The 26,812-nt window shown below is 38.6% G+C and overlaps 1 protein-coding gene across 1 annotated transcript in view; it reads right to left on the bottom strand.

Annotated features, from left to right (window-relative positions):
- Positions 1 to 2,389: 2,389 nt before the first annotated feature.
- Positions 2,390 to 26,812, bottom strand: part of LOC139739826 (homeobox protein Nkx-6.2-like) — a 41,491-nt gene continuing 17,068 nt past the window's right edge. Inside the window, exons 2-3 of the mRNA XM_071650421.1 lie at positions 14,938 to 15,140; positions 2,390 to 2,773 (exon numbers count right to left, since the gene is read on the bottom strand). Coding sequence (XP_071506522.1) covers positions 2,390 to 2,773; positions 14,938 to 15,140 — 587 coding nt within the window. The remainder of the gene's footprint in view (positions 2,774 to 14,937; positions 15,141 to 26,812) is intronic.

Here is a 26,812-nt window from a genome sequence, read left to right as displayed (position 1 = left end):
CAAACTGCATTTAGGATAAGATTGTCGGTTGTATTTCTCAAGAAAGCAAAAGAGCGAGCGGTAATTATTGCAAAGAGGTAGCAGAAGTGAGAGCAATGGTAGTGTTTGGCAGGGGTAAAGAAGTAAATATGGCGGCAGTGCTGAGCAGCAAAAGAAGTCAAAATACTGGCAGCAGAAGTACAAATACATTGTAGTATAGAATTAGGGGCAGATAGAAATTGAGTAAGCCGAGGATGAATATGTTGCAGTCAAGAAAGAATCCGCACAAATAGAAATGATGTAAGATGCCAAGATTACAGTCTGGCAGTAATGTATCCCTTGAACTGGTATGGAGAAATCACTCAAATCTCTCTCCAATGTCGATAGTCGGGGGGGGGGGGGGGGGTGAAAGCATGAATTGATGCAGACTATTGATCTTACGCTGAGATGTCTGTAACAACGTTGTTTTGTCCGGCACGTGTACGTACACGGGTGGACTACATAATCATAGAATAAAAGGGGGTTAGATTTCCGCTAGCAGGAACAAATTTGGCTGTTGAATGTCATCTTTCAGTCTTATAAACCTTTTGCCATTTCACTTCAAAAAGGAAGTAAGGTCATGCACAGACAGTTGCTCTCATTACATATATATGTATTTTTGTTTATCTGAACTTACTTCCTTCAAAACAGCATTTTACGTTTTCCTAGTGACAGTTAGTGGTGTGCATAATATAACTACGGGGGATTCGTATTGCTGACACACATCATACCATGGCTCAAAGGGACGATATGAAATTGGGAAATCCGTAGAAAAGATACAAAACAAATACATCAACGCAAACAATTTTGATAACACCATGTAATTTTTACCAATCTTAACATTGTTGTCTATTCGTAGCATCTTTTCTTTTCTTTTATTCCACATTCTCTGGGTACGGTTCTTTATCATGAAATAAATCTCAATGGAAATACGGCAAGATTATTGAGAAACGATAAGTGACCATACCTTCCGACTCAAACTTGTTGATATGTCGAAACATTGAATACCATTACTATAGCCGTCAGTTTCTATGACAAAAATGAATACGAGAATACCAGCTGTTTTTATTTCTGTTAGAAATTCTTGTCAAATAGGTGGTTTCAAGTGTTCGACTTATTTTTTGGCCTTATGTAACATACAATGTATTATTTGACGCACATAAGCAGTCTTGTGTTTGCGACTTGGAGGGATTAAATGGACCACGATTGACACAAAATAATTTATGTGAACACCTCATTCATTACAAATCTTCAACATGATACAGCGATAGCTGTAAACGAAATTGTATCAAAAGCGTATTGATTTCTATGCATCTCTGTTGTTACTCCCCGCAATCAAAATATGTAGTAGCTTGTTTGTCGGTCATTGTGTTTCTTTGTTTGTTTGTTTGTTTAGATGGACAGAGATGTAACAGAACGAGACGTAGTGACTGTCTGAAAAATACTCTGGAGATTCGATGAATCTTCTCTTTGGTGTGATATATACATGTATAACAAAGAAACATCACCTAATCAATCTAATATAAATAACAACGTAGAAAATTAAGCATGATATTTGGCGTTACAGTAAAGTATTTGATGTGATTAACAAAGTGTCTATTGTTGACAAAACAAGAGATGAGGCATCTCATACACAATGAAATTACTTCTGGATAGCTTCACTTGCCAGGTTGACTGGGAGAAAATTGCACATTATGCCAGCGAAAAGACATCAACCACATTATGACATACGCATGTCGGATTTTTATTTTATTTTTTAAAGAACGCTGTCTCCCTCTCAAGCTCTTTCTTTCTTTCTTCTCTTTCATCGCCAAAATAATCGTTCGGACAACATCCTGTTTTCGTATATTTTTATATAGGAGAGAGAGAAAGGAGCCATGTTTACAAACCTTGCCCTGTTCATTTTTAGCAACATATAGGGTATTGTGAAGAGACAAGTTATTTTTGTTCTTGCTAATTTTCACATCAGTTTCTTTTCTGGTCGCTGCTAATTCCAGTATTGGAATTCGCATCTTGTAGTTTTGTTCTGCTGCAGATACAAAATTGCTAAATAATGGGTCAAAAGGGCTTGAATAGTCTTATCAAAACTTGGTTTACAAGCAGGATGAGGATTGGTCTAGCCTTTCAGGAGCTTACTATTCACACCAAGGAGAATATAACAATAAACAGAAGCCGATATGTACGACAAGAATTTCCAGATTGAAACAAAATTCACAGTCTGTCACTCATGTGTTATAAATAAGAAAAGACAATGGAGAGTTGAACAAATTCCAATCAATATAAATCAGTACATTGTCATAAAGTTTTATGTAAAGAGCTCTAAAATTTAATAATGTCCTTGAACCTTTAAGGTTGTCGCGTAATGCAGTTTCTAGTGTAAATCGGAGTCTTCTATTTGGTTGTCGAGTCTCCGCCTTTTGCACGCTATCACATCCTTATCATTGTCGACATCGTCATTGATCACCTCATCAATCTCTACATCGTCTTCGTCATCGTTGTCGTCGTGCACGTCGTCGATGGAGTGTTCGCTTCGAGTCGAGTCGACCTCCAAATCGAGATGGTCGGTGCGGTCGACCACCGCTGCAGCAGCCGCTGCAGCCGAGGCTCCGGCGGCGAGTAGCGAGTGGTGGGCGAGGGCGTAGTGATCGGCGGCTGAGGACGAGGTGTGGTGGGCCGAGTCGTGCTTTCGCTTCGCAGCCGCCATTTCCGCTGCGTGCTTCTTCCTCCATTTCGTTCTGCGGTTCTGGAACCAAACCTGTCACGACAAGAATTGCAAATTTAGGAGCACTTTGGGTGCGATGTCGATTCATATTAAAACGCATCTATTACAATTAATGTGTTGACAAAAATTAATGTGATATTGGAAATTGAATCTAAATTGAATCGAATTGAATTGTACTGGAAATGGAATCAATGATGTAGTATTGATAATAATGCTTGTTAAGATCAAAGAAGTAGAAAGGAATGTTATGCTGAAGGCATGACTACTAATACCGTCACACCTTAAGACCTGCTTTTATTCTATTCAATATTTTCTATGTAGTCGCTTTATTCTTATTGTTTGAAAAAATAACATGATTTCAAAATTTCCTATAATTACTGCAGTTATCCACTGTTTGTAGTTTGCCTGTGGAAGATATCTTACTCATATGGAATTATGTATTCACACACAGACATTGACAGATGTATCGAGGTAGGGTTGGGCTTCGATTCAATAATGCCTTTGTATCTTTATCTTTATCCATCACCCATGGTGAAACAAAACAAAACAGTCATTTCCAAAATCATTTTGTTTTAACGATTAATTTGTAAGCACGTTTAGTACGAGTTGAATTATAAACTATAAAATGTGTGTTGTTAGATTACACATCGAAACATATCTATCATTTTCGTAATATTGGTATGGAAACAAAACAAAACAGTCATTTTACAAATCATTTTGTTTTAACAATTAATTTGTAAGCACGTTTAGAACAAGCTGAATCACAAAATATGTTATGAAATATGTGTTGCTAGATTATCAACCAAAACCTATCTATTATATTTGTTATATTGGTGTGGAAACAAAACAAAACAGACATTTCACAAATCATTTTGTTTTAACAGTTAATTTGTAAGCACGTTTAGTACAAGCTGAATCATAAAGTATATAATAAAATGTATGTTGCTAGATTATCAACCAAAACATATCTAATATTTTTGTTATATTGTTGTGTAGTAATTAGTAGGAAAGTAGTTGGATGAAAACATTAGCATCTCGTAAAATTTACACATGTGTTTGCCACCAACATCACTGTTGATGAAAATATGCGATTCTGCAGTATTCCATAACTTTCTTATTTTCTGTCATAATTTGATACAATGTATTCCTTTCCCAGTGTTGAACTTGTTTTCAAATGTACTTATAAAGTCAGTTCAGACAATAAGGTGTTGTGTTGATGAAAGACCAGCTCTTACAGAAACACAGCTAAATGCGGTCTGGTTTTGCTTTGACCCATTAAACTAGACCAGTCTGCATAATACACTTTAAGCATATAATTTGAACAGTTCTTTATGCAAGTATAGAATTAGTGAGGTTCACGAGGTGAAAATGAAATATATATCTACACACACACACACACACACACACATATATATATATATATATATATATATATATATGCACATTTATAAATGATATTTGTGTGTGGGTGTTCATATGTAATGATTGCATGTAAACGTGCATTTTAATGCATTCAGGAAGATGATATATAATGTATATAATTATTCAACTTTGTTATGATTGTTCGTTATACGATGTTGATTATCTTTACTAAAAAAAAAAATGAATACCGATGGAAAGTAACGAGTTTTTCTTTAATGGATCATGATCAATATCATGAATATACACTCAACAAATAGATTACAAATCATAACATGCAATATAATTATGATGAGAGGAAAGAAAGGAAAACTCGTCGCAGTATAATTTTCTTTAAACCAGTGAGGTTTGATGTCCGCGATGATGGAGAGGTGACTACGTGTCTGACTCATAAACCGTTCGTTGTAAGTGATATAAATGATTAACGAATCTGAAGGAACGGGATGATGGTGCTTTTTACTTTATATCCTTGTCTGGCCAAAGAGGTCATACAATTTCTTGCGATTCTACATCAGAAAAATTATCATTGGGCCTTTATTGCTGATAACAACGCTATTGACATTTCAATTGCCCAGCTAAATGAGGCATAAAACTCGGTCCGTGGATGACATCTTCGGAATCGGAAATACTCATAGCTTTTATAACTTATGTATTATAGCTATTAATACCGACGTCCATATTGTTCCATCCCTTTCAAGTAAAGAAAAAAAGGGGAAATAGATGCTAAATTAATGTCGAAAATATAGGAGGAGTTTTAATATTGTTGTTGGTTAATTTTAAATCTTGGTCTGATCAGTCGTTCCGGTGAGTGGTATGTACCATATGTCATGTTACAGCACGGTTTGTTTTAACGGTGCAACAAGCACTTCCCGCCAATGCTTAATGGTGCGTGACCCCGCGTGCCAAGCTGCAGAAGACTGTAACTATAATATTGGCACAAATGCATATGGAAGCCAACATTACCTCTTTCCCATTACAACATGCGCAAATTAGACCATCAATCTTCAATATCGCGGAGCAGTGACGGAGGATATATTATGTGATAGCAATCTAGCTCCCCTTGATACGTGACGTCACACATACTCGAACTTCCCATGCTTGAACACTGAAGGCCTACTTTAACAGAGTATGGCCGGCGGGTCTTCCTGCATGTAATTGAATTGCAACACCAGAATCGGTTAAGATATGAACAACTTCAATTACTGAAAATTATATATAGCTGAAATACTGATGCATATCCTCTTGAGTCATTTCAACATCGTTTCCACAATGCAAATTTTTTTTTTAAAATATCTAATCAAGACTGGCAGTTGCAGTTGTGATGAAATAGTAAAATCCACGATCAGCAATGATTAAGTTACACTAAAGTAATCACATGTTGTCGTTTAAAATACTCACTCGGGTTCACACTGAGAATGGTGGAATTGACATACAGTAAATCAACCTAACATTATTCATATAGTTTTACCTCGTCACTATGATCACTTTAAGGCATGTATGTATAGATATGATTACATACATAATCATATAAAATGTTATATAGACATACATTCGATAGATAGATAGAAAGATAGAGAGAGAGAGAGAGAGAGATGGATAGATAGAGAGAGATAGATAGATATATAGATAGTATAGATAAATAGAGAGATAGATAGATATATAGATAGTATAGATAGATAGAGAGATAGATGGATAGATAGATAGATAGATAGATAGATCGACAGATAGATAGATAGAGAGATAGATAGATAGATAGATAGATAGATAGATAGATAGACAGATAGAGAGAGAGAGATAGATAGAGAGATAGACAGACAGATAGATAGATAGATAGATAGATAGACAGATATTCTGTGTGTCTGTATTCAGGAAAGTTTTGCTTAAATTTATCTGTTGCTTAGCATACTTACTTATGATTACGAAAATAGCACATTTGAAATTTGGATATCAAACAGTAAACCAGTTCATTTTGTGGAAGTTCCTTGTTTTCTTTTTGTTGCGAGTGGAGACAGCAAAATGCTCCTTTGTAAATCAGTCAATGCATCCAGCGCACAGATGGATTTGCATTTATTTTTTTTTCCATAGCAATCAGATTTCAGGTGCAAAAAGTCAGTCCCATCTGAAAGATTTAGAATATAGTGGAATCAGTTAATTAAATATAGACTACTTCATTTGTTTGAAATAACAGCTGAGGGAATATTCTCTTGAGAATCATTTCACCCTTGGTCGTGTAAACATTATTCATTGTGCAAAATCCATGATCGGCAATCATTAAAAGTAAAAGTAACCACATGCTTTTTCCCGTAATATGTTTCTGGTAAGACGTACTCGGGTTCACATTGAGAATGGTGTGATTGACAAAATATGATAAGTCAAGTCACTATAATCGCTTTAAGAGTAAATATAATTATGTGTGGAGGTATAATGTAATGTGTATGCATGATTATTATTCAATATACATACATGATTATATTTATCATATTTGTGCAGATAGGGAAAGTTTTGTTCCAATTCATGTGTTGCTTAGCATGTTTATTTGATTACAAAAATTGCATTTATAAAATTTGGATATCATACCTACATAACTTATAATCTCCCTTTTATGTGAAAACAGTATCGAAAGCTTCTTTGCAAATCAGTCAATGCATCAAATGAACTGAGGGATTTGTATTTATTGTATTTTTCCAATTGCATCGCAATCAGATTTCAGGTGCAAAAAGATCAATCCCATCTGAAAGATTTGCGGTACGTTATCACAGTCTCTACACCTGAAAGTGGTCGAGTGAAATTCTGGTGTGTGTGTATATACACACACACATATATATATATATATATATATATATATATATATATATAAATATATATATATATATAGGTATATATATATATATATATATATAAATATATATATATATAGGTATATATATATATATATATATATATATATATATATATATATATACCTTTATTTAGGCATGACATGAAGTGTTGGCATTAATGAGATGAATAAACACGTTCCAGGAATCACTTGGAAGGATATGGTGTGGAAAGGAGGAGAGGGGAGGGGAGAGGGTTAGGAAACCCCATCGAATAATGGAATAAGAGAGGAACCTGTTGGCAGATATTGGCTGCTTCTTTGAGGAGGGATTTCCGTCCAATTTTCGGCGAAGATGCGGTGTGAGCTTTGATCTGGGCTGGCTTGGTATGGCAAAGTCAGGTGTGGGGAGTAGGCCCAATATCTGGTGTAAATTAGCCTCTAATCCACACATATGGGAAAAGGGATCTGAGGTATAGACCCCAACGAGTTTCTCTCACTCCCTCTCATGGAGTCTCTCTCCTTTTCTCTTTCATTTTTCTTCTCCCTCCCCCCCCCCTCCATCTCTCTCCCTCCCTGTCCTCCTTTTCTCTTTATTTCATTTTCACAGTTTTTCCTTTGAGAATATATACATTGAATCTGTTTTTGTTCAGGATCAGTAGAAGAATACAGCCCGATGCTCGCGTGAATTCTAAGGTCTATCCTTTGATAGAAAAGAATGAACTTAGGGTTTAAATCTACTCATATCTATAAGTTAGCAGTTCAAGACACTGTAACATTATGGAATACCAACATGTTTGAAACACTGTGTAACAGGTGATTGTATTTACTTACGTCACGTGGTCAAAGTTCTCTCTGATGTTGGAAGGTGAGCGAGAAAAATTTAAAAAGTGGGAAACCTCAGACACTTTTAGCTGTATATAATTATCTACCTATATACACACATTAATACACACACATACACACACATATACACACACACACACACACATACATATATACGCTCGTTGATAGATAATAACTTTTTCTTGATTTTCGTCCTTATTCTGTTTCGCTTTGTTTAGTTTTTTGTCAGGTATAAGATGCTGACTTCCCAGGTGTATGCAAAATTAGGCGTTACAATTCAAAAATTTACGATGCATTTTCGCAATTTCGGTTTAATGTATGTATATGTGATTGTGAGTGCGTGTTTTAATATCAGGAGATATCTCATTACATGTATATACGCAGACATACATATCAATAATCATCAGTTACCATGGGGCGAAACATTTTCCCCCTCTCTCTTTGCTGTCGAGGGCCCTATATTTTTTTGGATCGGTTTGCAGTGTCTTGTTATCATCAGACGAGTTTGTTGTCGAGCGGAGACTCTGTCAGCGCCTAAAGCTCCGGCGCGGATGGCGGAGCTCATTGGGTTATTTGTCCGTCAATCCCTGCACTGGATAATACGACTGACCTGGCTTAACACTTTGCCTCGTGCAACCTATAAGAGAGCCCGCATGCGGTATGACACACTATAAGGGGAGTGCAGAGCGGGGCGATGAGAGCGGAGTGCATGCACGCCGTCGTAGAGGTGTTCAATTTAATAGTCTTAAAGCGGCGGCAATCCTCTCTTTTCCCACCCCACGTGTAATCTACGTGAATCAATGGATGCTCTACAGAAACCTCAGTACTTGTGGTATAAGTGGTCAATTGTGATGACCCCCCCCCCCCTCCCAGAAAAAATGAAAAGGAAGAAGAAAAATACCTTATTTTAAAGTGAGCACAACAATAAACCTATCACGAAGTAATTGTCCGTGTGCTGCAATAACGCGAAATTCTTCTTAAATGGGGAAACTTACGGTATCAATAGATTAGTTTAACAAGTGTTTGGTAACTTAGTACACACATTTCTAACATTTTATAACATGCTTCTAGAAACTTTGTTCTGTAAAGAGCTTTAAGAGGAAGAAAAAAAAAGAGAAAGTGAGAATAGCGGAATCTAGTTCTCAATGAAACAAAGGGTGCCAAGGTTGAGTTTGTATGCGATCTTTTTATGGACTTCTTTGAGTGCGTTTTGTTTGTCGATAGCTCATTGACATGATTATGAATATCTATCTTGTGTATGATGAAATACAAATACAAATGAAATAGACATCTTTGATGGAAAACAGAATGTTCCCTGGACCACCTTAATCGCTTTTTTGTGAAGTATTTTTTTCTCTCTCTCCTCACAGCCAATTCGTTTGCGTTCTTTGTTTACGCTGTGGGTTTGACTTCAATTTTTCCCTGAACGAGGAAAAGATTAAAGTTATTCTAACCCAAAACGCATGTATAACTGACTCAAAGTATGAAATCGCTAGCCTGTGCGTACTTAGTCTGACGAACCGTTTGATATGACAACATTGCAGTGAGTATATTTAAAGCCTCGAGGCATCTCGCCCTGCTGCAGTGGTCCTTTAAGTCGGATACCAACAGCGAAGCTCGTAGGCAGACGAAGTACAAGGGCATATTGTTTCGTCGTTCCTACCTCTCATCGCCTCCAACAGACGACGTTTTCCGATTATTTTTCATCATGACGTTCCCGCTCCTTTGCCCACGGGAGAAGATTGAAGAAACTCTACAAATCCACCAGAATTATAAGAAAGCAAATCGAAGCCTGGTAGGCAAACACCAACCGGATATTTTGACTATCCGAGATGGAGACCACCAAAAGAGACAAGTGCATTTAAATGACCGTTGTTGGCAACTTGGGGTTCATCTATTATCGCTCCAAGGTAGGCAGCAAGAAGGAGACGTGAAAATGAGCTATTTGTGGAGCCAACATCACGTTGATGAGAGCAAATATTAAGTTGTTTTTCTTAGGGACACCATAGAATGACTTTGGACGAGAACTTTCCGCGAGTGTACATCATCAGCGCGCGTGTTGCGCGGGGAGTAAGCAGCCTGAAGTTGCCTCTCAATGTTTGCTATCATGTTGCAAAGCAAGGATGTTTGCATTGCTCTCCACGCTGATACGAGCGCGCCATGTAGCGCTCGATCAAGCACAACAAGGGTAAATGGAATCAGGCTATACCTACACTGCAGGGCAACTTGAGCGACACCCCCACCTTTTACTCTCGCTTCGAAGTAGAACTTGACATCACGCGTCAGCCCGGAATACCACCACGAAGAGAAAAATATTAGTGGATTAGATGCTCAGTTGAAAACATCATCAACCGTGAGGGCATAACCCGTTCGCTTGGCTCTTGGAGGGTCTACTTGAAATTCGAGCTGAAACACTTATTACAATACAGGAAACGATCCGCGCGTTTTTAAGTGGGTGGATAAGGCACAGTCAACCGCGGCGGCGAGGGGAATATACCCGCGATCTACGCACAAGGATAGCAGATGAGCGAAGCGGCGCGCTAACAAGTCGGCTCCCCGTGACCTTGGCGAGCTCTCCTCACCAGGGTTACGACATCAGAAGGAGGAGCTTTACACTCCAAACAACGACTCTATTGCTGCATAAGCTCCGGCCCAATCCCACCTTAGATTATCTTGCAATCGAACCCAGACGCGCGGTCGAACGGGGAGGTAGAGAGCGAGAAGGGGAGAGAGAGGGAGTGAGGTCTGCCGAGCGGCTGTGCAGAGGTGAAAGTCAAAAATAAACGAAGACGAAATGTCGATATTTAGGCCAGTCATAAAGACACAGATAAAAGAAAGGATTGGGAGAAGAGGCAGGGTGATAAAGAGAGAGCGAGAGAGAAAGAGGGGGAAGGGGGTGGGGGAGCAGTGCCGGTGTTGTGCTGCCAGCAAGGTGTTCAAAGCAATCTCGAAAGAGTTATTAGAGTAATGCCCAACAAATGAGGTTATAGGTAAAAGCAGGTGGCGAGTACCGAAGGGATCGGGTTCCATGTTTTCACTTAACATAACGACTTGTTTATCACGCATCGGGTGAGGCAGAGAAATTGAGGCACGCCGATTCTAAAGGCCGAGGGTTTTACAGGAGTCATCGCACACTTTCCTGAAAACCCTTGCATTTCTCGCTGTGCAAAGGCACATGGAGCTTAATGAGTAGATTCCAATAAATGCGATATTCAGGCACAGAGGTAATTAGAGAAATTAGCAGAATTAGCAGAAAGGGGAGAAAGAACGAGCAAAAGAAAATGAAAAAGAAGAAGAAACTAGAAAAAAGGGAATGTAAAAAAAAATAAGGAGTAAAGCAGAGAAGAATTGTCCAAACATTGATGGTGACAAAAAATGTGTATTAGATCTTTAAGAATGACGGTTTTTCGAACTTATTCGAGAAACTGTCGTTTGTAGGTGAGTGAAGAAATGAAAGTATTTCTCTCTTTTTTTTGGGGGGGGGGGGAGGGGGTGCCCAATAGAAACGTGCCGACATTGTTGCTATCGATATGAAAGCTTTGATCGTATCGTTTCTTCGAGCTGACAAGAAGAGAAAAAGAAACGTTTGCAGACGATTGGTGCACTCGCCTTGCATCTTTCTGCACTTTCGCATATCCGACTCCATTCCCGCGTCCGTTGCTCCACATCAAAGCCGTTTAATTCTACAGAGAGCAGCGAAAATCCACCGCCGTGTTTGTGCAAGCTCAAGAGTGGTTAAACGGTTTCCACAATAAAAGTGGCCTAAGATTTGCTTTCTCCTGGGCGGGCAATAAGACGGAGAAATTACAGGGCACCAGTCCCCGAAGTATTGAGACGTGGGAAGAGAGGAACGGGCGAGGATCAAAGAGTGTGGGATTTCGCAACTTACTCGTCCACGGCAGAAAAAGGGGGTACTTATCCGTTTCTATGTGTCATAGTCGACAACAAGTTTACATTGCCTACTTTCGGGTTTCTACTGAATGTCACTTCTTCTTTTTTTTTACCCTGAAGAAATCAACAAACTAACCAAGTAATTTTGAAGCACTATGAGCATAAGCTGGTCTGCGGATGACCTTCACACCAAAATTGTATCCCGTTTTTACAGCCAGTACTGTATGATCCATGAAAGAAATACATAATACATAGCCATTACCTTCATGACAAGGTGTAATAATACAGCAGGAAAACAGGATAATATGTTCAGATGCACCTTTTATATCTGTATATATAATTATATATGTATATATATATCTTTCTCTCTCTCTCTCTCTCTGTGCATGCGTACACAGATAAATACAAAATAACAACGTCAACAATCTAGGGTAATTTTGGTTGATTTGTGTTTGCTGCTGCATTGCATTTGGATATGCCTGTTCCAGTTTCTTTGAATTACGACTTATTCATGCTATAGTATCCGCTTTATTCATACTTAGGGGGTGAACAGGAGGAGGATAAAAATTCATAAAATTCGAGCAATGTGAATATCGGCGGAGAAACGTAATGCCATTTTGTCATTTAAATGGAAATACAGCAGTCGATCATGGAGCAGACTTTACACCCGACGGGCATACGCCATTTTTAAGATTCAGGAGCGCCGCGTTTGAGCGCGGGGCGTCATTTCGGGATGGGGAAAAGCGTTCTCTAGGTGCATATCGCGAGGAGAAGGAGAAGACGTAGGCGTTTGCTGTTAGAGGGGCAAAAACACAAGAAGCGAACACAGTTTTCCCTTAATGGCGCCCGTTTATGCCAAATGGTGGGTGATTAAAATCATGCGAGGAGCGAGCAAACAACAAGCGAGGACCAATTGATGGGACTTTTATTTGAATTCATACACACTGATGGTTGTCAAAGGAGGCCATTACGAACCGAGGGAAACGTCTAATGTTTTCTTGATTATTCGTTGCTGCCAAGCTAGACTAAGGCAGGCAATTGCGATGTTTCCGAAGGGCATTGCCTCGTCTTCCTTCAACATCCTGACTGACGAGATTTTTTTTTTCTCTCTCTCTTCACGAAGAGTCCTCTACGATACTGATCATAAAAACGAGTAATTAACATATATATCTGCGTAAATGTTGAAGTGGAATTGCGTTCAACTGTAATCGTAAGCTGTCATTCTTACATTGTTATAAATTAGGTTGTCAGCATCAAACGTGCATTTCCACAGTCGTAATCCTAGAAGTGTCCTGTCTAGCTACGATATCAACGTCCTCTGGAATGAGGAGCCTATTATGACGCAGTCCAGACAGACACACCAGATCACGTATTGGACTACAAAGCATGAGAGTTCTGTACATCTCAGTCAGTGGATTGTACAGTCAATGAATCATAACTATGCAAGCATAAATCAACTGCTCTGATTTTTTCAGTCACTATACTTCACGGATTAGGGCTTAAAAAATGGGTCACTAATCAAGGTATAGATGTAGATCGTATTTAGTTTTTAAAGTTAAAATGTAACCAAATCTGTAACTGATCAAAAGACAAAACTATAGAAAAAAAATAGTGGCCCGGGTTAGCTTCCTCTTTCAGCTCATTTCCTCTAATTCCCTTACAAGAAGAGTTTGAATGCAGAAAGAGATAAAATGCCATTTTCCTTTTTAATTATAAAAAAAGAATAAAAATAACTCTTCATAATGATACTGCATTTATCACACAACAACAAATTTTTAAAGATATTATTTAAATCGTATTTCGATTATTTTTTCATTAGCTTCAATGTCAAATTTCTTATTTTGATAAAAAAAGAATACATTTGTTTTGCACTTAAACTCTTCATGAATTATATAATTTATATATATACATATATAATCATATATATATATGTATGCATATCATTCTCTAAATTATATTCTTAGTATTTCTTCATCTCTTTTTATATTATTATCATTCTCATTCCCCTTTTCCTGACGTAAAATGGATGCCAATACCATATGACTCTGTCTTTTCGTCGATTGAACATCACGATTTGAATGTGCAGACTACTGAGTACTTATATACACGTATATTTATATATATATATATATATATATATATATATATATATATATACTTCTACTTCTACTTCTACTTCTACGAAGATACTCAGCAGGATCCCTAAGTCAGGATGTAGTGCTAAGGAGTTGAACTTAGGTGCTCATTTGCAGTGCACGCTTGTTGGTGCATTAAAAATATATGGTGCGAGTAAAAAATCCAGTTCCTCAGTCTAGATGCTGAGTGGAAGAGCTCCCTTGAAGGCCTGCAATGAAGTGGCTTCAAGGGCGTTTTTAGGACGCCCATTCCAAGCAGTTACTGTACGTGGAAAAAATGAGTTCCGATAGAGTTGGGTTCGGGTAGGAATTGCCAGCAACTTGTTTGGATGGTACTGTCGTGTGTTGCTAACAATCATGGGTGATGTGTAGTGCTGTGCATTGATGGCTGCCATGTTGTGCTGAATCTTGTACATGAGAATATATATAATATGTATCTACATACATGTGTGTGTGTGTGTGTGTGTGTGTGTGTGTGTGTGTGTGCGTGTGTATGTGTCAGACCAAAATAAGCAGATGTAGAAAACAACACAGAATGATCTTCGGAGCCTTCACAACAAACGACCACATCAGCATCATAAGCTTCCTTCGAACTGCAGAAAATCGGCACGATTGAAAGACGGTGACCCCATGTATTATGTCTGGGAAAGAAATAGTACATAATTATCTATTATTGTACTACATGATGACGATGATGCTGATGATGATTGTGTTGTAGTTGTAGTATATTAGTGTAGTAAGCACGGCAGGAATCGTAAGCATGAATCAATTCCTACAATGTATGGGTGCATAATTATGTATTTCATCCTCTTCAGATGGAGTTTCTTTACCATGGATGATTTCGTTGCTTACATCACTCATTAAAGTTTTTCACTTGAGAAACAACGTCATTCTGACGTATAATAAATGAGTAAAAAAATACAAGCATTTAGCCTCGTGCAATCCAACATTGCGTTGGAATTAGCAGTTTTGTAGCCCCTATAGTTATGGATTACATAGTAATGTCATTTTGATGTAGTTGTTGTTGTTATTGCATTTGATTGATTAAGAAATTGTGACGAGGGAAGTTGGTGTTCTTAATGGAAACTCACCTTAACTTGGCTCTCTGACATCCCTAGGGCGTACGCTAGTCTGGCCCGCTCCGGCCCCGCCAGGTACTTGGTCTGCTCAAAGGTCTTCTCCAACGCAAAGATCTGCTGGCCCGAGAAGGTTGGCCGCGTGTGCTTCTTCTTCCCGTCTTTGTCCGTGGCGGGTTCCCGCTGGCAGTGAGAGCCCTGCGACGCAGACGATACGGCTGCCAAGATCAAGAGTAGACGTGAAGTTAGTGTGGATCTTGATCAGATATCTTTTGATCAAGTATGTTAATCAAAGTGTGACTAGATTCAAACGTATGTGGCCAGTGTATATTGTTGATGTTAATCTTGTAATACGTTTGATGTACACAAACATCGCCGCAAATTTACCATCAGGAGTAGATGTAGAATTAGTCTAGACCAAGTCCTAAGACTAGTCCGTCAAATTATCCGCTTGGACCATGAATGGCGTGTGGCATGGCGCTTACAATGGTACATTAACGCTTCGATTGTATTTCCTACACCCACATGTACTGCCACCACCAAGATCAGAAGTAGATGTAAAGTTAGTACAGACCTTGTCGTATATCGGAATCAAAATCAAATTATGTGGACCAGCGCATCTTGTATGAAGTTGCGATGGCTTTAAAGTGGCGAACGTGAATTTTGAATAAACTCTTTATGCCTTCAATCGAATTGATGTAGAAAGGGAGTTGAAACAAAATACGCTGAAGGCTGATGACACCAGAAACATCACGATCTCAATGACGTTAATTCCATGCCCTCGGAATCATGGTATGGCAATAGATAAAGGGTATTTTATTGAGGTATTCATGTCTCGTGTTCATAAGACTGAATTACGCAAAGAATTACATCGTAAAAGGGACAACAAGGGTTACAAAAGAAGTATTCATACAAAGAAAACAGTAAAATATAGACATATAAAAAGAGGTCGGATTATGATAAGACATGTAGGCCTACAGACTGGGCAAGCCACAAACTGTTCCCTATTAAACATTACATCATAACAAAAACACAGGTGACCAGCTAATTTCGGTATTCGCTCCCCCTCTTTCAACGCCTCTCTCACACACCCTTTTGCGCTTTGTCACTTTCGCTCGCTCTTTCACTCATGTTCTTGCATAACACACCACTACGCTCACGCAATATAGGTACATTATCAGTCCTGCTGATTTCCTACTCTCAATCGCTACACACCAGTTATCACACACGTACACTGGAGCATCAAAGCCCTTACCGGTCAATGAGATTCTTCTCAGGGGATATACACAATTTACCTACTGAATTATACTGCACCGATCAAATTACAGGGGTAACTAAATAATTTCTCATAAATTTCATGTCATTATTATTCCTTGCGAGGTGCATAGACAGATGATTACTAAAAGAGGTCTACAAATAAAATGTCAGTATCATCAACGCACACGGTAGACTTTAAGTGGCAATAATCATGACACAATGAAGAAAATCAAGGGACTGCAATTAAACTGTTCATCTGCTATTTTCTTAAGAGTTTGTCTTTCAGTGAAAGTGTGGTTAAAGACTTCTATGTTCCTTAATTTGTAGGCTTGTTGGTATTCACATGTCTTTGTGCTTTATGACTATGTCAGACTGATTATTAGGTCACGATAAGGCATGAAATACTGCCATCCATCGATTGCTTATCAAAGTTAAACGCCACGAAAGCTAAACAAAAATTGTGGATTTCTCTTTCATGCATTGTGATATTAAACAGGAATACTGTATCATAAGATTTTTGTTACCGTTTAAATTCGTCTGTACTAATTGTTACCCCTGCAAAAGTGATCTCGCAAACGACTGGCGACAATTTTGATATTGCATGAATTTCGCTGTGTATCAGTGGGAGTCAGATCAGTTTTAGCTTTCGGACGGATTGTGGTTTGACTCCAGTATAGGACATCTTATTTCATCCGTCTCCGACGAGATCCCGAATTCCCAATAGACTATGATTTATACGGATGCATCTAGTTTCCGAAGGCGATAGAGTATATAACAGAAGATAATGATGATAAAAATGTCTTCTTTATCCAGAGTAGCCTATTATTCAGTGGTTGCCTCTTCTCGGTATACCAGAGGGTCCTGCCATTAAGTCCGTGCGGTTTGGGTACCGGCTATTATCTCATTACTGTCGAAAGGAACATAATATTGAAGCTGATCTACTTGCAGGCAGACTTAACATTTACATCTTTCTTGCATTTGGAATACAACATCAGGAAAAAAAAAAGAAAAAAAAAAGGTTCCCATTCATGTAACTTAATCAATATTGCACACATCTTCGATGGTTTTGGACCACCCATGACTAAACTGATGTTCATCCCTGCTCAGCTCAATCCATCCTCATCTCGCCGACACTCACACCTTCCCACCATTGCTCTAACTTTACCCGTGTGTGTTTTGTGCGCATCCTTTCATAGTCATCAATTTGAATTCTCTTCACCGTCACTACTTGAGTAAGTAGGTAAGTGAGCGGTATCTACGTCTTACAACAACATGCCGCTTTACGAATGATATGTTTGCGTCAAGCACAGGAGGCCTCGTCAGCTTTAGTTGTTGTTTATTGTCTCTCTCTCTCTCTCTCTCTGTTTAAAAGAATCAATAGGAATGTTTTGTCGTTACATTGTGACCCAAATGTTCGCTGGAACACCTTGGCGTTAATGCGCTGAGCCCCGCACTCCTACCACATCATGCCTACCCCGTTGCTGTCGTCTGACTATATCTTAGCCCCCAGCGAGCCCGGGTGATGGTCGGAGCGCCTGGCCCCGCAAAGCTCGCTGGAGCTGCTTATGAAGACGGATGAGAGGGACTGATTGGTTGTGACACAGATGGGCAAACAACTCATCGTTTTGATCGAACAATAAACACATGCAACACACCCATAGAGAACAGATGTACCGAGCAGTCCGACGCAGACTGGATGGGGCGAAGGGGCAAACTTTAACCCACAGACAAAGAACGCACCGCCAGAAACATTGGTGACAACGCGTTATTTTACTGTGAATGCATCAAACAGAATTATTGCACACATTAAGGATATAACTTCCATTGCTATAATACACTTGGCGAACGGGGCATCTTATGTCGATATTAAACGGTAGTTATGCAGTATGCGTTGATAAAACATAACGGAGCTGTTTCAGTGATGAAATTGTAACTGTTTCTTTACTGTTTCAGACCACACAAAGTTGGCCCAACTATACCAAGTATAGGGCCTACATAAATGCTGATGCTGGATGATCAGCCAAGAGACAGGAAAGTCAAAAATTGACCGTAATCTGATCATGGAGTACCGGCACGAAAGCAATTCCATCTTAGCTCTTTGCACCTTTACCTGACTTCGCAATAAAAACAGGACGTGATGTGGTTAACGGCAGAGAAGCTATCAATTAAAGATCTGAATGAATTCGAGCTGTGGTCCCAGAAATCAAATCACGGCAACAGCTGTGACAAAATAGTTCCTTTTCCCCCTCTCACTTACACCCAAAGCAGCACCTGAGCCCCACCTTATCTGAAAATCCCCTCTCAGAAATAAGTCCCCTGATCCGCCCTTCTATGGCAGATGTCATTCGGATCGACGCCTAATGAGAACGGAGTACAGCGGGGCGACTTCAAAGGCGCTTCGGGGAGACACGGGGCGAAAGTTGAAAGGTACAACGTCTGGTGGAGTGCCAATTTACACCAGTTGCTTCTTTCTTCTTTCTCTCTAGCTTTCCCTATCTCCCTCTCCCTCTTCCTCCCTCCACCCGCCCCCCCCCCCTCTCTCTCTCTCTAGTTCGCTCCAGAACACGTTTGTCGCAACGTTTCAGTAACTGCCAATGGGCCGCACACACATCCCAGACTCTGTTAAACAAGTCTCACACGGTGACTCGTTGCAAACGACTTTCCTTTTTTCTCGTCTTTTTTTTTTCTCCACTTGTGTATACATGAAAATTACAACACTAAGATACATATTAGAGAAATATCAGCTGAAGATAGACTTATGAAGTGGTTTGGAACTTGGATCAAGTTGGTGGGATTTATTCAATGAATTGTGATCTAGATAACCGCTTACATTGTCCATACGACTCATCCAGGACACAATGGTACATTGTATATAGACATCGCATGCATGACACTTTAATAAAGCTACTCCGTGTTCAAGCTTGCATTGACAAAGACAGTAATATCAACAGAACAGATGATTGACCTCTTCTTTAGAGAATCAAAAGAATTGTAAGAAATTTGTGGCATTATCAAGTTTTGCTGTTGTTGTTTTTACCCTAAAAGTGTGATATCAGTCAGGGTCACGAACTATTATGCAGATTAGACGAGGTCGTGATAACATGGTCATGACGTCATCATATCACAATGTCTCTAATTGCTGGGACTCATTTTAACATCTATTATAATACCTATTACGAATGTTTGTTTGTGCGCGTGATTGTAAATCAGAACGAAATAATCAAATATAATCATTTCCTCCGTCAAATGCAATCCAGTTTTGAGCACTTTGTATAATGGGGTTGGGGATTTTTTTATTTCTGCTCAATCATGGACGCTTTGCATGATTTCATAATATCCTCATGAACGAACCAATTGGAGTATCGTGGGGTGATTACGTCATCGCATTACTTCAGTTGAGCTTGTGATTGTGACTGATATCACATCTTTGAAATTTTTATTTAATTAGCTGAAAGTGCCGCCATGTCTCCTTGCCATATTCAATGTAATATAACAAAACTTACTGAAACAGAGAGTGATATTTTACTGAAAGTAATATTTATTACTATAGAGAAGGAATGAAACAGGCAAAAAGGAAAAAATATTGAGCCCTATGTTCTCGATGGCTGATTTTGACAGACTTGACTGACTTTGACCGAAATTTAACTTGCCAGCGATGAGGAAAATAGCCGATGACCTGTTTTCCTTATTTTATTTCTTACTTACCTATTCAATTACTTTATTCATTTCTTTATTCATTCGTTTATTTCTTTTTATTTAGTTGTTCATTCATTCATATTACTTATTATTTATTATCATAATACTATATCATATTTACTACTATGTTATTAACTTTTCTTTTGGTAGGTAAGCCAATCCTCCTTTCAAAACCCCGCCATCATTCTGGTTTTTTGCTTTTTTGTTTCAGTGCATTCAGTTGATACACGTTTTGGATTTCCTAACATTAAGATCAACTGTACGTGACACACTAATAGAATGGCTACGTTTTCTTCCTTTATGCGAAGACATACATGCGCTCTCCTTATGTTGATATAAATGTGAGCAAAGTGCCACGAAGCAAGTCATGCTGCTGAAGGCTAGGTCATGATTCGATTGAACGTATAACGTCTGCACCAGGTATCACAGCCCCTGCCGGTATGTCTTTCATCCCAGATCCTTCGCCAATGATGACCTATAACTGTCTGCTGCGATCGCCATGTGTCATGTCATGTTCGGCCTACCCTGGTGGGTCTTCGGGGACCCTCCATGGGCCACAAATGCTTCTGGCTCTCATCCTTTCCTTACTTTCTCTTCATGAAGGTCATGGCTGTGAACCCACCTTGGCCTCAGCGACCACGCTGTCCCCTTTGGACAATTAAGGCCAGGCCTTTCAGCTGTTACATACACGGCAACGACATGCGTGAATGTTACACAGCTCAAGCTACATCACTATGTGTGAGAAAAGTCCCACATCGGAAACACGTTTTTCGTTTCCTTTGATAATGTTCAATGTTATAGGTGAAGTGAATTCCCACGAAGATACGGGCTGCTGCGCTATAATACCTACTCCAATGTCTCAGGATATTCTTCGCGCCATCTTGTATTCATCGCTTTAATGCATTTGTGTTTCCGTCTTTCTTCAGAGACTCACATCAGAGAAGCATTTTTTTTTTTTTTTTTTTGGGGGGGGGGGGTCATCTTACATTTGGTCTTCACAAACTAGTTAAGATTACATAACAAAATTACTACAGAAAAGTAAGGACGAGCAAACTCCACATTGGGACTTGAATGAAAATATCTGAAAGCTCTCCAGAAGCCAATGTTTATAGCTTTTCTTGCACATTGACATACCATGCATTTCAAGGAATTTCAGGATAAAAAAAAAACGCTTAGCGATTGAATTTTGGTAGCACTATGGTTTAGTGGATTAGGTTTTGAATTTGTAAGGAGAAGGTATGAGGTTCAAATCCTGCCCAGAGTGTCCATCCCTGGACAACATGCTTTGTTCACAATGTTCCTCTTGACCCAGGTGTATAAATGGGTACCTGCATGATAATGATGGGGGTAATTATCATAATGGTAGGACCCTCTTTTGGAGAACGCTACCATGGAAAAAGACGACCATATCATCATCTGTTATAATCATATTAATGCGAAATGATTAACAAACATTTCGTATGACAAACTTTCAAAAGGAAGGAGCCCGAAGGGTGAAAGCGAAGCTTAAGAAGGTAATGATCAGCAACAAATTTATGGTAAACAGCGTGGAGACATTGTGACGATAATAATAACAATGATAATGATGATGGCGAGGTTGATGACGATGATGATGATGATGATGATGATGATAATAATGATAATGATAACGATAACAATAATAATGATAAGAAGAAGAAGAAGATGAATGCTAATGATTGAATTGACATAAATCATAAAGAATAAAAACGAGGCAATCCCGGTCATTCACCGTAAAGCTTTCTCTGTGGGTTAAAATTTTGGATACATAGTAATTTTTGTATCTAAATATTAAACTTGCGGGGGAAACTTTGATGGTGGATTACCCAGGATCGCCACGCTCTGAGTCCTGCATCAATGCTCAATTCAAAATGAGTAGAAAAGGGATATAAAAGAGAGTAATGTGACGTTAACAGATGAATGCTACTACACTGTACTTTGATTAAAGACATCCTTCATAGACATGGACAATCGCGTCATAGTAGGCCTACTTTTCAGCCCAAGTTGACGTCACACAATATCCTCCACATCTGAAATGAGGTAAAATACCTGACCGTGAGTTTCATAAACGGTGATGCATAATCATGTCTACTCAAATCTACTCAAAAGTGAATTGGGTTACACTAATTTCAATGGTCCACCATCAAAAAGTTTTCATATAGAATTATATCAAATAGAATTCAAAGGAATATTTGTGATATTCTTTTAGTTATGCAAGCATTGTCCGCTCGTCTCTATGAATGACTTTTAAATTTTTAATGACTACATGAAGACGACACTCATTTGCAACACCCACTGAGCGAAGATACTATGGCGCGATCTCACCGACTAACACACGTGCATTCAAGACTTTTCTGGGACGAATGACTATACCGGGCACCCTGGTATATCGCTCACAGAAAGATAAACACTCGGCCGTGCTTACTAAAGCCGGAAGTGCAGAATCATATTTGTCACAAGTTCATCGCACCGAGATAAGTGACGAACGCTTCATCAAGAATGCCTGCCGCCTGCAAAAAGAGTGTTTTGGGGTTGTTATTGATTGTTGTTGCTTTTTTCACGTCCCTCAAACTATGCTTGCATTCGCGTTGCCGTGCCTTGGTGCCTGTGCCAGCTAGCCGCTCCCCTGTGACGGTGTACGCACGCAGAATGGGTCGGTATGGTTGTCGCGACCCTGAGATGACATCTTCATTCACCTCCAAATCAAAAACGTCGGAATCAGGGAGTGAATTAGTGATGAAATGTCGACGATACCAAACTCCTCATGAAATGTCGCTAATAAATGCTGCCAAACCTTGCTCGTCCCTTCTTGTCAGGCAGGCACTAGTGTCATGGCACGGATAAAACAACAACAACAACAACAACAACAACAACAACAACAACAACAACAACAACAACAACAAAGCAGTGCTTTGGTAATTACTTCCCAAAGCTTTGTTCGAGAGGAAAATGACTACAGCCCTAAAGTCAAATGTTCCAACTATAAAAAAAAAAAAAAATGGTTCTCTCTCTCCCTTTTTTTCTAATCTTTGAATTTCAATTCATTACGTTTCCATTACTTTTCAATTCCGATTACGTAGCTATCTCCCGTTCAGTATTTCCCGTCCACACATATATATGTTGGAATAGCATTAGAGTAGCTGATTCATTATTATGTGTATATATGTATATATGTATATGTATATATGTATGTATATATATATATATATATATATATATATATATATATATATATATATATATATATGTTGATAAGGTAGTCCACGTGTTGGCAAGATAAAAAGATAAGTAACAAAGCTGCAACAAAGTTCATGCTGTATTCACCAACGGTTTATTTCTTCACACGGTTTATTTCTTGTGTGAAGAAATAAACTGTTGGTGAATACAGCATGAACTTTGTTGCAGCTTTGTTACTTATATATATATATATATATATATATATATATATATATATATATATATATATATATGAATACGTATACAGTGTATTTAATGTAGGCCCTCTACATAATGTATAATTAGCATCACGATCAATAGGCGAATGGAGATCAAAGTTGAAATCGATCTCTCTGTGATTGTTTTTCTTACTGGCGAATGCAAAATGACTCCCTCTCTACTCGCCCACACAAAACCTTCCATCAAAAAGTTAGAATATGTATATATGATTGTCAGCTCAGCTCAACTCAATAGCCCCTGGATGGACGAACTGGGTGGGCCGCTGCTACTACTATAATATGAGTGCTTCGGCTGCGGGAGATGACAATCCTACGCCGAACGATGGCCGCCGCAGCAAAGGTGACTAATGGCAGACAGTGTGTTTGGGGGGGGGGGGGGGAGGAGAAAGCAAAAACTCTCTTTCTCTCTCTATTTGCGAATTTGGAATAGGCATTTTGCAAAGATCAACAAAGTTTAATGACGTGGTGACAAGAAATGGGGGGGGGAGGGGTAAGGATTCCCTCTTCCTCCTCTAGAGTTGTCGCTTCCGTGAAATTCAAGTTTTCAAATGGCCATTGGTCATGAGGCGATTGCAAAAACACACACATGACACACAAAAGTGGTAAATGCATTTGATTCGTGCAACACAATGAGTGAGAGGGGGAAAATTAGGTAAATGGTGATGGGATCTAAATCGTTATATTGGTCAAGGGTGGAACGACTGGCTGTCAGTAATGTGGGTAAAACCAAAATGCCCCGTATGTCGATTGGATGAATGTCATATTTCTCTTTACCCTGCTCACATCATAAGATGTAGGTAAATGGACCAAAGCTACAAAAAAGGGAGAACGGTGATTAAAAAGAGTAAACTATACTAACGCCTAAACACTGTACGTAATGGACATGATTCATGAGTGCCACAAAATTAAACTTTTAATTTCGTGAAGCATAGATAAATAAATAGATAGATAAATGCATACATGCATGCAGATAGAAATATAGCTAGCTAGCAAGATGGATGGATGGGTACAAAGATAGATAGATAGGCTCCTAGATACATGCATGCAGATAAATATATAGCTAGCTGACAAGATAGATAGATATATGAATAGATACATACATACATATATATATAGATCTCAGAGAGTACCTCAGAATACTGTGGGGGTTTTTTTTAGAACGCGTATGTATAGAACTTGGATCAAAGTGACATCAATGAGAGTTGTGTCTATATCACATGCATTAAGCAAAGGAATTTCATGACCAACTTATCATAAGTTATCAATATTTGGCTGCATTTTCCCTAGTTTTCTACTTGTTTAAAGGCACTATTTACCATTGAGAGCAGTTATTTTAAAAATGCTCGAGTTATCACATTTGATGCATATGTGTAGATCAGTTATATCACAAAACATGCTACAATATTAAAAAATTCGTAATAAAGCCTGAAATATAAGGAGATATCACTATTTTTCTCAATAAACCAAAACTGTATAACTGTATAATAATTATAACAAGATGAGATGCACATACAGAACAAAATATTGTGCTTTCAGTAAATTACCATCGATAAGAACAATTCATTTCTTCTCTTTAGTTCTTGCTCCCCTGTCTGCTTTTATTTCTCAGCCAAAGTAGATTCAAACGTTAAAGATATTGTTTACCATTGGATGCAGTGATTTACAAAAATGTTCGATTTATCACATTTTATGAATATGTGATAGGTCAGTTGTATTACAAAAATCTTACCATATAAAAATGTTTGCAATAAAGCCTAAAATATAAAGAGATATTGCTATTTTTCTCAATAAACTATGACTGCAGACGGTTTATTCCAGAAACAATTTCATTATAACTATTGTTAACATTTTGTAGATTAGCAATACTTAAAGCTGAACACACTGATTAACATTTTTACATTGGTTGTTTCTATCCCTAACTCACATCTTAGAACTATTTTGAAGCACTAAAGATGGGTTTTTGTTTCATCTGCAAATGGTAAATAATACCTTTAACTTTTTGTTGTTTTTTTTCTTACCTCGATCTTCAATAAGTTAGATTTTCTGTTCTTTTTCCTTCTTACCTCGATCTTCAATAATTTTGACGCAGCTATCTGGTAAGAGCGTTTATACTTTAATGATCGCCATCGGCATATAAGCCTGAAAGAGGGCGAAGTTTGACAGCATTTTCTAATATTGGTGCCAGTATTATTGCATATAACATGAAAAGGTCAACGTTTCTACAATCCTTCCCAGGGTGGAAACTGAATCATCTACACGGTCTTGTCCGAGAGTGTCATGACCTTCACTACGGCATTCATCTAGCGAAGGTGTTCATTTTTCTTTTCTTTTCTTTTTTTAAACCATCCTCAGTGTTCCATTTTTCCCCAGCCATGATTGAGTTGTTTTAGAACAGTTCAACACAATGAAGAATCGTGGTCTGACTTGAGAGACAGCCGCGACGGTTAAAGCAATCAGTTTTGGTTTTGGTGTCGGGGGGCACGGCTGAGTGATCTGGTTCAGTGACATGATTTCATTGAAAAGTTATCTGCTTTTACAAATCAAGTCGCTTTTGTCTGAACCTTGCGAGCGAACAATCGCGCTACGCTGCAGCACTCGGTCATTCCCCTTGGATTTAGATTGGTTCTCCGACGACATACTTTGAAACAATTCCTATGATTTTTATTGCCACACATGAATGACAACATCGAACAATAGGTCTCCGGAAACTCTCCCGGGAAGTTTGAAAGATATCAAAATGTGTGATGGCGTGGCAAGATATGGCGCGGCAAATGTATTTTACATATGCAAACTCATATTTCATTATTACGCACATCTTACATAAGAAAATACATATCACGTGCTGGTGATCATTCAGGTAATTGTAGATAAGCTAAACGACACAATTATTTGCATTCGTTTTATGAGCTCATTTGATATGACACAATTATTTGCATTTGTTTTATTAGCTAATTTGAAGAAAAAATGTAATAAGACTATGCGAAACAAATTAATCATCGAATCATCGAAAATTTATTTCACCACGCGATGAGCAGGATACAGTAAGATATGACTGACGCAAAAAATAAAGGGGAGATTCTGAGCACAGCAAAGTATATTAATAGATTTTTGACGAAAATATGCAACTCGTGTGTTACAAAACTATCTTTGCTATTTCGGTTTCAGTTTGTTTACTTGTTTGTGTGTGTGTTTGTTTGTTTGTTTCGGCTGGGGATGGCAGGAAGGCGTGGCATGAATTGGGAGGCAGAGGGTATTATAGGAAGAGCAGGAGAATGTTTAGGAATGCTTCTTCTAAATAAAGAGATGACAGAGGTAATAAGATTTTTTTAAGAGATGGAGATGGTGACGTAGAAAGCTAAAGACGGAGATTCGAGGTGCGATTTAAAGGTATTGCGGTAAGCAAGATAAATGAAGAGAAGAGTTGCGGGGAGAGAGAGGGGGGGGGGAGTTCAGGGAAAGCGTGG

The sequence above is a fragment of the Diadema antillarum genome, unplaced genomic scaffold, assembly GCF_040938485.1.
Source record: "Diadema antillarum isolate AM-2024a unplaced genomic scaffold, OU_Dant_1.0 seq00000819_RagTag, whole genome shotgun sequence".
NCBI classification, from domain to species: domain Eukaryota; kingdom Metazoa; phylum Echinodermata; class Echinoidea; order Diadematoida; family Diadematidae; genus Diadema; species Diadema antillarum.
Note: the sequence above shows the minus strand (reverse complement) of the source record. Positions and strands in the feature narration are given on the sequence as shown.